This window comes from Toxorhynchites rutilus, chromosome 3 (assembly GCF_029784135.1).
Source record: "Toxorhynchites rutilus septentrionalis strain SRP chromosome 3, ASM2978413v1, whole genome shotgun sequence".
NCBI classification, from domain to species: Eukaryota; Metazoa; Arthropoda; class Insecta; order Diptera; family Culicidae; genus Toxorhynchites; species Toxorhynchites rutilus.
Window position 1 is genome coordinate 262,162,612 of NC_073746.1, and position 13,697 is coordinate 262,176,308.

Consider the following 13,697-nt stretch of genomic DNA (forward strand, 5'->3'; position numbering starts at 1 on the left):
TTCTCTTTCGATAACCACGACCTTGCAGACAGATTTGGGGTCAGTTTTGCCACATAGCTTGATAAACGAGGTTTCATTCTACACTCTTGATCTTCGAACACATCAGGAAATGCTTTTATCGCCGAGTCATTTTTTCTTCGAAGGACCGAGTTTTGTCTTCTCCTTTGTTCGCGGGACCACAGCCGGTGCGTTCAAATTTACCTGACTAAGAATGTGGGAGGAATCTGTTTTTCCTAGCAATTCTTTTTAAAGCTCTGCTGAGCTACGTCTTTGATACAGAGTTTCTATTCCAAGCATGTGGCAGCGATGCTTGTACTAGATCATGGGGGTTGGTCCATCGAAGAGATCTCAGCGCAAATTAGAAAAATGGACTTCACAAAACAGAAGCCGTCTCCAGGACTTAAGAATAGCCCATCCTATTCTGTATTCCGACGGATTCCCATTTCGTTCGGAACCGTCATTTCGTTCAAATTATAATTTCGTATTCTCTATTTCGAACGTTTTGCCCGTTTAATGTTCGAAGAGAAACAGATCGAACGAAATGTACAAATAACTCGAACGGAATACAGAATGGAATTTTATCATGTCGTTCGAAATATTTCGAATCGATCGAAATACAGAAAAGAGGTGAGCGTAGTAAACTTTTCGGTGGCAGTAAGGATCTCGAGTGTTGCTTACAGCTCTCGTTATAAATCCTAAGTTCCTGTTTGCCACATCAATTATGCTAGACTAATGATCTCTCAAATAGAGCTGTGAATCGATGATGATCCATATAGTCTAAGGCAGCCTTGGGGTCAGGCAGCCTTGATGGTCTTCAACTTGCACAACCTCACGTAATCGGCTGCCAACTAATCACACGTTGGCGCATCCTGTCAAGGAACTACAGAGCTGGTTCCCAGCTTCTGACAGAAGGTACCCGTTCTGCTCGCTTTTCCACAACTTTTGTCTTGTTCAGTAAAGTTCCTGTAGCGCTACGACTTCGAAGTTGCGTGGATGTAACTCATCGCAGATGATCCTATCGCTGCATGGGTTGCGATTTGCGGGTCGATGTTCCAAGTGATGTTCCTTATTACGTCGATTAGGTCACTACCTATTGTTCCGGTTCGTTCTTTCTGCAAAGCTCTGTTTAGAGTTTCTCACTGGCACTAGGACAATGATCTGTCATCCCCAACATGAGGGACACTGTTTGGGTGAACAAACGTTGAGATAGGCTGCACTCTCCGAAAGTAGCCCCTTCTTACTTGTCAGTGAGTAACATAGGGGTTAGCTACCCGCATACTAAATGGTTTTGTTTTTGTTCGCAAGCGAAAGAGCAGTAACGTTGCACGTGGTGATCAAAAAAGGTGGAGTGAAAATCGTGGTTCTAGAAGATTCTGAATTCTAATTCTAATTCTTATGGACGTTCAGGAAGCTTTAATATGTTTGATAGTAAAAATCATGTTTTCGTTGGATTTTTGGGAGAAAATTAATAAAAACGCCTAAGAAAACATTTAAGCCTTGTTATTCAATTCCACTAAATTAAATGATTTACAACTGTATCAGAATTAGTATTAGAGCCAGTTTGAAGCAAACAGGGAAACGTTACGAAACTTTATCATAGTCAGGGTTGCCACATTTAATCCTATAACATTTTCTGAAAATAATCTGTATTTTTAGCAAAAAAAAAAATCTGTAGAAACAATCTGTATCGAAAAATTGTGGGAAAAAAAAAATTCTTGATTTTTTCTGAAGTTTTTGTACTTAAATTTTCAACGCCGGGCATGTTCTGGCGTATGCACATATCGTACAATCAAAATGATGGCGGTAAATGCATAGGTGGTCATCAGCTCATTCACTATCATATATTTCACTATTGAGCACCTTATCGTACCTTAAACTGTGGTTTTGGAGACGAATGAATTGTAAGATTTAAAGTCTCCGCAAACAAAGAAAAAGAAAAAGAACGGAGGTTTTGGAGACAAATGAATTGCAAGATATCCCTACTTTCTGTCGAAAAATAGACGAGCTATGTTCCATCTGAAAAATACGTTTTCTCGAGGTCTGCAAAGTAGGCCTCCGTGGCGGCGATGACCTACTCATTTGACTCAAATTTCTGCCCGGCTAGTGACTTTTTCAAGTTTGGGAACAAATAAAAAAACTCACGGGGCCAAGTCTGGAGAATACGGTGGATGAGGCAGCAGTTCGTAGTGCAAATTGGCCGCAATTTGGCCGTGGCGACGGCGGAATTTTGGTTTTTTTCGAATATCCGCGGACGGCATGTCCACTTCCACACACGGTCAAAACAAAATTACGAGTCCGATTCGGCTGAAATTTTGACAGTAGCCGTTTACGAGAATGTACTACACGATGAGTAATCTCTTTTGCGATACTGACACCATCAGGCGATGAGGCTTAGTACGTGTTGGACCGCCCTCGTAACGTGGTCCCAGCTATTGGATGTCAAAAGGCGTGATGTATCCATTTGTATCCATTGCTAAGGTTGTTTGTAAGACACTTATTGATATCATTCATCTGCGTGTGTTGAGCGAATATTTTCACTTTACAATGCCATCAAAACAAAGCCTGGAAATCGTTTTTTTTTTCATCCCATTTGTTTAGTTATTTAGGCTCATTACCATTTTAGCTGTAACAGAGCCGGATTTTAATCGTGTACATGTTACATGTTTCACCGAATCTATAAATTGTACATTACACAGTAGCCACTTTTAGGCGTAAGAGTATTCCTTCTGTCGATCCTTTGTTCAGTTAGACCACCGGACAGCGAAGACAGTTGTTATGATCATTGTTGTGTCATTAATAGCACAACAGCCCGATGTTTCTTGCAGAGCAGAGCAGAGCTTGTAATTGTTGCGTGGACGTAGTTATTCTGTAACAACGCAAAGATGGTCAATGAGGCTATGAGTTTTGAACTCACGACCGATCGCTTACTATGCGAATGCGCAAGCAATGTGGCTACGAAGACCCCTGGAAATTAATTATAGACTCTATTTTGGAAGCGAAAAACTATGTATCGGCTAAAGGAGGAGCCGCAAGGATGAAATTGACGAAAAATTTGAAGACAAAGTTCAATAAAACCATGTATAATCGTCATATAATTCAGAGGATTAGAAGAAAACCTGTTTATGATCTATTTTGTTGTATTGATACGACTTCAACAATCCATAAATAAGAAAAATAAATTCAAAATGAAATAAACCTTTATTTTTATTTTGAGGTAGGACTACGTCTGACCGGAAGATATAGGGGTCAAATGAAAATCTAGGCACTGAACAAATAGGAAAAAATAAAAGATTCTGAACGCTTAACGCTCGAGTATTTCTTAGTAGATCGCAAAGTTGTTTGCATCAATTTATAGGAATTGATTTCTTGAGATTAACAATTGAATAATTGTGAAATATCAAGCATTGTCCATTTTTGATTGGACCAATTTGTGCTTCTCAAATTGTACCGACCAAAAGCAGCCAGAGCAGCAGCGAAATGCACGATTGGAAAGAAAATAAGAAAAAGGGCAGTCCCACCCATGCGTAATTTTCGAGCCAACCTGTCAATTTAAAAATCTCCGCTCATTCTCATCCAAAGCGTAAATCGGTATGGGTTGTACGCATCGCATCAGAAAGACAGCATAAGCAGTCGCTTCTGGACGAGGCAAAGGAAAGAATGTTGCGATTATTAAGTTTTCTAAATCTGAAAAAAACGCTAAACGACAGCAGAGAGCGTTAGAAAAAAGTTTGTTATTATACAAACTGATTCGCTCATTACGATTTTGGCAGCAGCACCAGATAGCATCCAGCGCAAGGCGGCATCGAAGGCGTTCAAAAGTGGTATTTTTCAAAATCACGAGTTTACTAAGTTTTCTAAATTGGATCAGTTCCATAAAACACGACCTTATTTCAGGGCCATCAAACCTTCCAAAAAAGAGTTATTTAGTATATTCTAAAGTGATATAATAATAATAATAAATAAAATAAACTGATTTTTTGTTTGCTTTCGGAGAGCTTGTTTTTGAATTTATAGGTGGTTGGGGTCTTTTAAATCGATCATTCAGTTTTCACGAATTCGTGAAGTGTTTCCGAATTGGAAGTAGCTTCAAACTAAAACGCATTGCATGCAGGATGGCAATAATGATTTTTTTCAGTAGTAAGAACCGTTTTCTTTGGTTTGGTTGAAAATTGGCTGACGTTCAATTGCATTGTATAGAAACATTACCGAAGAGCAACATAATGAACTATGTATTGTAAACCAACAGTAAATACAGAGACGACTGGATTGAAGTCCTTTAAAAACAATAACAGAACAGCAGTAAATACATACCACGTTACGAGGGCGGTCCAACACGTACTAAGCCTCATCGCCTGATGGTGTCAGTATCGCAAAAGAGATTACTCATCGTGTAGTACATTCTCGTAAACGGCTACTGTCAAAATTTCAGCCGAATCGGACTCGTAATTTTGTTTTGACCATGTGTGGAAGTGGACATGCCGTCCGCGGATATTCGAAAAATGGAAAAAAAAACAAAATTCCGCCGTCGCCACGGCCAAATTGCGGCCAATTTGCACTACGAACTGCTGCCTCATCCACCGTATTCTCCAGACTTGGCCCCGTGAGTTTTTTATTTGTTCCCAAACTTGAAAAAGTCACTAGCCGGGCAGAAATTTGAGTCAAATGAGTAGGTCATCGCCGCCACGGAGGCCTACTTTGCAGACCTCGAGAAAACGTATTTTTCAGATGGATTAAAAAAGTTGGAGCATCGCTGGGTCATGTGTATCGAGCTAAAAGGAGACTATGTTGAGAAATAAATTGCCACTTTTCCATAATTTTTGTTTTTTTGTAGGCTATGTACTTATTGGACTACCCTCGTATATCTGAGTCACTCAAATTTTGCCCCATTAGATCCATCTTGAGTAACCTGAATTCGTTACTTAAGCCTTTTTATTACCTGCTTCAACGAATTGATGAAATTGGCGCATCAAATCATTAAGGTTTGGTAGCTTGACGAAATTTTGAGGGTTTCACAAGGCCGCAGTTTTGATAATCAGATCGCTGAAATCAATTCGCTTTGAAATCTGTTTAACGAGTTCAATATAGAAGTCACGACAAATTGATTTGAAGGCCAGCTTCCAAGCTGCATCCAATCCTTTTTCTGCTTCTTCTGCATCGATACCAACGTGAACATTCTCAGGCTCCTTCAGAAAAAACTTCAAAATCTTTCACGTCAAGGCCAACATCAGCGAATCGTTACAAGTAGCCCTCAAAACATAATTTACCCAACATGATCAACAATAACATTCTTGTCTCATTATAAATTTCGCAAAATTGAGAGCTTTCTGATTGAAAAGTGCAATTGGCGTTATTGATGAGCGGTAGAACAAAGTTTAGGAACAGCATAGTCGGTTTAGTCATAAGATCGGTTGAATGAGTCAATATACGACTGACGGATTGATTATGGTCAAACTTAACATGGAACGAAAAGAATAGTTTAGGCGCTTCAAATCGCTCAAGATTTCGCTTAACAACTGCCTCCAAGCCATTTTGGTGCGTTGCGTTTAACTTTTTTATAAATCAAGGTATTTATTTATGCACTGTAATGAATTCAGTATTCAAAAAATAGAATATAAAAAAAAACTGTAAATTATGTATCTTTGCTGAAAATCTTGAATAATTCTGTATATAAAAATCTGTAAAATACTGAATATTCTGTATATGTGGCAACCCTGATAATAGTTGGAATTCGACCATTCACGTAAAAAGATTATTTCATTAAATAATGATCATCTATCGTCTCCTGAAATATTCCGGGTTCCCCTTTTTTCCAACACAAAAAATCATAACTTGTGATCTACTGAACCGATTCAGATGATCGACACATAAAATCGAAGCCAATTAGCTAGTCTTTTTTGAAAAAAAAAATATTATGCTTGCGAGAAGAGTTACAGTTACAGTTACAGAAATACAGTTTTTTGTATTTTGTTTTCGTAATTATTGACTGTATTTGTTTTTATAGTTTACATGGCTATATTTTTACTATAGACCAATGACGCTATATTATTTTTCAATATGTTTTCTTGATAGCTGAGTTCTCTTACATAACATTAATAATTACGAAAACAAAATTAAAATTTTTTGCAACTGTAGTATTTGAAATCTAACCAATAAATTGGCTTTAATTTGATATGTCGAACATATAAATCGGTACAATAGTTTGAAAGTACTGGAAAAAAATGAAAAAAAAAAGATTTTTCCGACCACCCTAAAATGGAAATGGTCACCCTAACAAAAATGAAAAATACGGCTCTAATAGTTTACGATAAAGAACAAATGTGCCACTTTTCACGGAAATCTGAGAATATCGAAATCTGAAGGTTCGGCATAGCATGATAATTCCGTAGATGTGGAAGCGAGGTTAAACTTCCATCGCGTTTTTCTTCAAACTTTGCTTTCGAAAGTGCATAATGTGACTAATGATTAACCATTAGTGCAAACGGAGATGAAATATTACTTGACTTTTTAATTTTCTCATTCAGTATGTAGCACCCAAACGGAGTATGATGTTTTGTTACCTCACACATTTGAGTCGTATTTCGAGAATAAACTGATTGTTGTAAATCAACATTAACCCACCATGTGGTGTTTAATTCTATCGGATATAGATGTGCTAAACGTGTATCGTATACTTACCCCTAATTCTAGAACTAACGCATCGATAATACTTCCAATAACTGTTATAAAATCGAATATATTCCATGGATCTTTGAAAAAATTCTGCATCAGTGAGCGTCAGTAGCGCGAAGGAGTGATGAACAAGCAAAAAAAATATACACGTTATTAGTAATACAGTTAATTGATAAATTTTACTAATTGGGGAGAAAACAACTTCAAAACAAGACAGAAAAAAAACTAAGTTGTTTATTTTTTCCTGCAATTGGCAAACCAGAAGGAAATAAAGTGTTGATGCGGAAAAACTACTAGAATTGTTTTATTCAAACATTAACCAACTGGTGTGTATTTATATATGTGTAAAATAGGAAAGGCGAGTGAAAGGACTCAACAAAATACAAACTAAAGCTAACACTATTCTAAATTAGCGAATATGATTGTCTGAGAAATCAAACAAATACATAGCGGAACTGAACAGGTGAGAGAATGAGGGTGATATGTGCTAGACGTAACATAATAAACAATCTTCCTCTGTGTTGAAAAGTCGTTCAATTCGCAGCACAGCAGAAGATTGTATGTTGGAACTAAGTTCTAATAGACTACGAGAGATTGACGAGTTCTGTTCAAAAAAATATTAATCGATTAATGTACATAACTAATACAACATTTAAACTGTCTAAAGGTCTTTTGGTTTTTACTTTTCGCTACTATTTGAAAGAAAGGGAAAACGAATGACGATGATGGTACATGACTTGGGCTACGCAAAATATTCTGAACATAAAATCGGCGGTGTAGGTGTAGTAACACATCGACATGATTGGCTGTTGCCTCTCGTAGACGAAACTCTGCTCTCAAAACGTGTGAACAAATTGTGATTTATCTCTGCTGTCAGCTCTCAAGGTACAAAATGACACAACAAGGAAAGAAAGAAAACAAAAAAATATACAAACACAAAGAAAAAAAAATCTCGCAGTGCTACCAACCTTACATCCGAATGCGATTAGTTTCATAATAGTCTCCAATAAAAAGAAGAATGTGAATACCAAATTCATGATGCTCAGTATGTCAATCAATGTCGGTGGCGCTTCGTGAAACTGAAGGAAGGGGGTACAGCAATGGTAAATGTGTCAGTGTTTAGGCATACTTTCGTTTTGTTGGTTGGTTCGAAACATTCGGGAGACAAAGACGTGGGGGCAACGCTGTATGATCGGATTGTATCTTTCGTACGGATGGATCTCGACGGATTTCCACTCTCGTCCATCACACGGGCTATCTGTTCCTTGGCTTGGTAGAAACTGAGGTACTGTCGTTGTTCTATACAACATAGGCTCAACATTTCCCGCCGTAAAGTTTTGGAGATAACTTGTTTTCAAATAATAATAATAAAAAAAATAACATAAGGCATGCACAGGACACATAGACTAGTGATCGCTCCATTTGCTGTGGCATTTTGAAATGCGGTGCTTCATTGCTTCGTAAAAAATAAAATAAATTGAAAAAAAAAATAAACAGAACAGTGAACATTCCCACGGTGCAAATTTGTATCCATTGACATATCGTAACGCTAGTTAGAGGATACAGTGCTGTTTCAGACGACAGAGACATTTACAGACCCACACACGTGCATAGCCGACATTGGATGCTTCCGGAGCACAGATTGCGCAGATCGCGTGCAACAGTGACGGGCCTTCGATAGAAGTGCTTATGGTTGATTTATACTACACAACGAGAACTACGTGACCATGTGAACATGCAACAATGCGGGTGTTATTGTATCGAGCAACTTGTTATGATCATTTAGATGGATGGGTGTTACTTTGAGGTACTTTTTCCAAATGTAATTGACGGTAATGACCGTTCCTGTCACACTAACATGGTGTTTTTGACCAATATTTAGACGTTTCATCATGGAAAATGTTATCCTGTTACAGTATCCGTAAATGTATTTGTGTTACTGGAATCTTCTACAAATAAAAGCTTTGTCGTATGATAATCAAGTTTGACCACAATATCATTTATTTTTACAGTCGTTTTTCAAAGTACCTCAAAATTAATCACCTTGTATATGCAATACTTATGAAATATTTCGGAATTTAGGAATAAAACAACCATCGACAGTGGATGGTTTTCCATTCGAACATTGACTTGCTAGTGGTTGATACTCTAGACCAGGGATTCTCGAACTATTTTGGGCAAGATACCTCTTTTCCAGAATGAAGATATACCTCAGACCCCTATAGCCAAAAAATCTATCTCTAGTTTTTTTTCTTATCGATACAATAGCACTACTTATATGTCACCCTTCTAAACTCGAGTACACCGCGAGTAATCGGTTTTCCACCTTACTAACCACAGATGTAAGAAAATTGTTTATATATATAGTTTTAAAATTATATTTAAGAATTCGGCTTCTTTAAACTTAAGTAACTGAGTAAAATCAATTCTTGTTTTGGTCGACCCCTGGGAAACCAGTATGGACCACAAGAAGTCGATATCGACCACTTTGAGAGTCCCTGCTCTAGACGGCAAGAGCCAGAATGTACCATGCCGCATTTGTTCATACGAAGACAGATGAAAAAGTATTGAGATTGGGTTTCTGCATGCTGTTGTAAATGAATCGCATCAGCAGTCTCATTACTTTATTGTCGGACCTCGTATATTTGGTTATATGTAACTTATTAACACCAATGGTTGATCATTCATGACTCAATCCGTCCGATTCGTATAGTATAAATACAGCATGCAAACTACTTGTTAACAGCAATAGTGAATGATGATTGTGGAAAGTCAATGACGCATCTGATAAGTTCAAAGATTCATGATTAGTACAGCTCATCAGAAGCGTTTACCAAAATGATGTTTTATTTCTACTGAAGCTGGTATAGGATGAAGATATTGGAGAAGTATGCTACGGTTTGTTTTTTTTTCTGCTAATTTAACAACAACTGTTTGCCTTTAAGTAACTAAAATACGAAAAAGTAACTTTTTTTCAACTCAAGAAAAAGTATGTATCGAAACAAGTTAAACTGTGTTTAGTATTTATAATTTTTAGTGTAATCTTTTCCTTTGTTTTTCTCTTCCAGAATGTTCATTCCATTAGCGTATTGTATTGTGAAAAGTTATCATATTCTGAAGGTCATACACATTCCTCAAATCAAATCACAACATATGTCAATATTCTCAATGTTCATTGTTCTCAACGCATCATGCTGCAGTCCAACAGATACGCGAACCAACCTTAGATTCTGATAGGATTGTGACGTTTGAGATTATAACATACCACATCTGTCACTATAATCTCCACATGCCAAATTTGGATCCATTTGCTTGATTAGTTCTCGAGTTATGTAGAAATTTGTGTTCATTTGAATGGCAGCTCCCCCTCGAAGAGAGGGAAGGAGTGTCGAACGATCATATATACGTTTCGTGCCCTCTAAAACCTCCATATGCCAAATTTGGTTCCGTTTGCTTGATTAGTTCTCGAGTTATGCAGCCCCTTAAGAGAGTGGGTAGTAGTGTCGAACCACCATAGAAACAAATTAGGTTCCATTTACTTGATTAGTGAAAGTTTCATTCAGTTTCATTTGGTATGCTCTTAGACTACTACCGTGGAACGACCCACAAATTTATCCGATTTTCAAGCCGTTGTAGGTTCATCTACCGGGAAATTCTAGTCCATATATGCAGCAACAGTATTTATGTTTGATCTAATCATTAATAACATGGACTCCCCTTTCGTCTTTCAAAACATCAATTTGTATGCACCTTTCCTTTAACTTCTTGAGTGTGATCTGTTTGTAGTTAACCGCCATAGAACAGAACAGTGTATAGGCGGACTTCAAACAGCTTCCTGGGCAGGAGTTTGTACGAAAACCGGAAGTGGAAAGGTGATAGACATTTTCAAGCATGTGAAACGGAAGTTTCCCAAGAAGTATCTGTTTATACAAGTTATTTGTACCTGTGGCTTGAAAAGCGACATTTTAATTGCAACCGGGACCGTCATCCAGAAAATTTACGCGAACGAGTGTCTTGTAAAACGTTTGCTACATTTTCTGAAAAATCACGACTGATTCATGTTGTTTTGGTCTGAATTGGCATCCTGTGGAACATAGGCTATGGAGTGGTACGCCGCCAACATACCAAAGTGTCCAAGAACAAGAATCCTCGCAACACGCCAGAGCTCCACCGTATAGAGAAATATTGGACCATCTTTAAGCGGAGCTCGGAGAAGACCTAAAAATATTGAAGGGTTGTGTCGGAATGCGATCGCAAAGTTGACGTAGGTTTATGTTAGGATATTTGTGGCATATTGTGTTTTTTAATATCCTTGAGAAAGAAGTTAAGTTGAATATTTTTTCCGTATTTTATACTTCGAAAAAAAATCTGATTTTAATAATTTAAAAAATCAGTGTAATGCATTATTGTTTGACCAAAATTTGATCGTTACTTTTCGCCACGGTTTAGCTTCCATATTAAAGTTTTTTGTTCTCCCTCATTCAGAAAGACATGATTCCAGTGATACAGGTTACTTCGAAGGGTTCTCTGAGAAAATTTGAAGAGTATATGAAACTATGAAAAAAGTAAAGAAAATTCATCAACTAACTTATTTCTGTTGTTCCGCAGTGACATCATTGTTGAGATCCTCATCTTTGCATCAGCCCGAGGGCACGCAGAGCGAATTGAAACTTGAAATTTATTCGATTAGTTTTTATTCAAATAAAAGTTTCGTTATCGTATTCGAAACGTACTTACCGAAACAACAGTTAGGTGGAAGGTTACGCAGTGGACCGGCATGAGTAGTCCGTTACCGGCACCGATGGTGTAGAAATAAGTGTGACTGTCCATTTGAAAAAAACCAGGGGTGTTTATACGAATATGACCCCCCGTGGTTAATACGTTTAATAAACTTATTATTTATGATAACATTCTCCTTCAAATTCGACTTTTTTCGGGAGACGGTACGGAATCATGCATTTTGGTAAAATGATACGAATGAAACATTCAATAGAATAACTGCGAGAGTCCTTTCGCATACGAAAAGAAGATTTTTGACGATGAAAATGAGCAGTTTCTATCGTCAATGAAAGTCGTATTTGGAGTCAGAAAAGAAAAAGCAGAGAATGTGGAGTACCTCTGAATAGCCTATGAGGTAAAAGAAGGTGTCAACTCCGTAACAGTTGGTGAGAATGTGCTAGAAGCTGATGGAATCGGAGGGACTGGTAGACTCATTTCTGTGGCACTTATCACACTTAAAACGCAAAAATATTCGTTAGCACTAAGTTATTCGCTGCAAGCATTCTGAGTGGCTCATACTGAGCAGATGTGCTCTACTATAACAATAGGTGTCGTTTTGCACTGGGGAATAGGCAGAGTAATATTGTATTGTTGTGGAATTTCAGAGTTTATTTGCATATAACCATTCTTTTCGATCGTTGTTCTGTATAATTTCAAGTGTTAATTTTTCTTAAAACATAAAAAATCCAAACGAAAAATAAGTTGAATGGATAAAAAAAGCTATGTATGGAACTGAAAATTATTTTTCACTTTAAGATAAATTGAGTTCTACCATCTTACTGAGCATGTGGTTGACATGTGATTATCTATATACCCACCTTTACGCCAAATCCTATTATTTTCAGTATTGTTTCAACACTAAACATCCCGGTAAATCCCATGTTGAGATACTTTAACGATTTCTCAAACTCTTTTCCTTGATTGTGATACTGTGGTGGCCGGTAGCATGAGAAATTTGGTTGATTCGTATGGATTCGTTCATCGATGTTTGGATGGTGATGATTTGATGAAACAGCAGAATAACATGTATGTCGAACGGAAGAGAAAATTTATCGAATGAAAAACGAAAGGCAATAGAGAGAAAGAGGATGGAACGTAACAGAAGGGCCGATTCGACATTGTTGTTTAGTGGATATGGATTCGATGTCATTCTCAACCGGCGTTGGTGTCGTCGATTTTCGGTTTTCGGACATTGTGGTAATGAAAAAGCAGCAAATAAAACAGTTTGAGTTCAAACATTAGTTCATATGGAAAGAAAATTACTCAAATAATGGGATTGTTAAGAAAGAGGGATAAACATGGGTTCAGTCTAAACGGGGAACTTTTGTTTAAATGGTATTGTGCTTCAGCGATGTGCGTTTGAATTTTCCATTGAAGGTATTTTATCGTTTTTATTATTGTGCATGGGGGGTTTGGAAGCAGCAGAAATCGATGACCTATCTCAAGCCAATCGGGTTTTGTATTCATTCAATTGCAAAATTTCAATGCATCAGTGAATCAAAACCTATTCAAAAACGAACTTTCTTTACTATGTTTAATGGTCAACAAAAAAGAAACCAAATAAAACAAAATCTATGAATCTAACGAATAAAACCTCTATCGTTAACTAGGTATTGATATGGGTTAAAATGGGTCAAACTATGAATGATCGCACGCAAAGAGTACACTCGACTCGTTTCCAATCCACACAGAGATAGCTATAAAGAGGCCATGCAAATCAATCGATACGTGTTTGGTGCAGAGAAACACATACAAACTAATAATTTCAGTTGACAGAGGTGTACCCATGCAAAGGAAAATGCGCCAGGAAACCGTGGAAACCAATAACCGTTCTCATAAGACATTTATTTACAAATAATAAAAAAACAAAATGAAGAACACCTACAAATGGGTGCGATCGGAGCATCATGCATCATTCGTACGCATATGGAGCGCACTTCGGGATAATAAATTTTTATCATGCCAATAAGGAAAGACAGCTTGAAACATCGGTACTCAAATGTGGGATCTGTATTCCTCCCATATATTCATCGGTACAAATATTGGGAAAAATCAATTACACGTATTGAAATCGCATTCCACCTTGATCTCTTGCCTTTTTGCGAACATTCTCTCCACAAGTATCAGACACGGTGAGTCGTGATAATGTTGTGAATTGACTATTCTAACCTTAACAAGCATGAGATCAAAGTACAACATGTGTAAGAAAACAAAACCATTCCGAAAACAAATACACATAATATCACCGC

At 37.4% G+C, this 13,697-nt stretch overlaps 1 protein-coding gene across 23 annotated transcripts in view; it reads right to left on the bottom strand.

The window, feature by feature from the left end:
- Positions 1–13,697, bottom strand: part of LOC129776386 (voltage-dependent calcium channel type A subunit alpha-1-like) — a 266,278-nt gene that overhangs the window by 74,875 nt on the left and 177,706 nt on the right. For 21 of the 23 annotated variants that reach the window (XR_008743100.1, XM_055782004.1, XM_055782003.1 and 18 more), the window contains 2 exons: positions 12,267–12,377; positions 6,676–6,759 (listed from right to left, as the gene is read on the bottom strand). Coding sequence is in view for 22 of the 23 variants with exons in the window: in XM_055782004.1 (XP_055637979.1) it covers positions 6,676–6,759; positions 12,267–12,377 (195 nt within the window). In the remaining variant the exon portion in view is untranslated. Of the gene's footprint in view, positions 1–6,675; positions 6,760–7,637; positions 7,749–12,266; positions 12,378–13,697 lie in introns of all 23 variants that reach the window. The other 2 variants (XM_055781992.1, XM_055782000.1) reach the window with 1 other exon arrangement.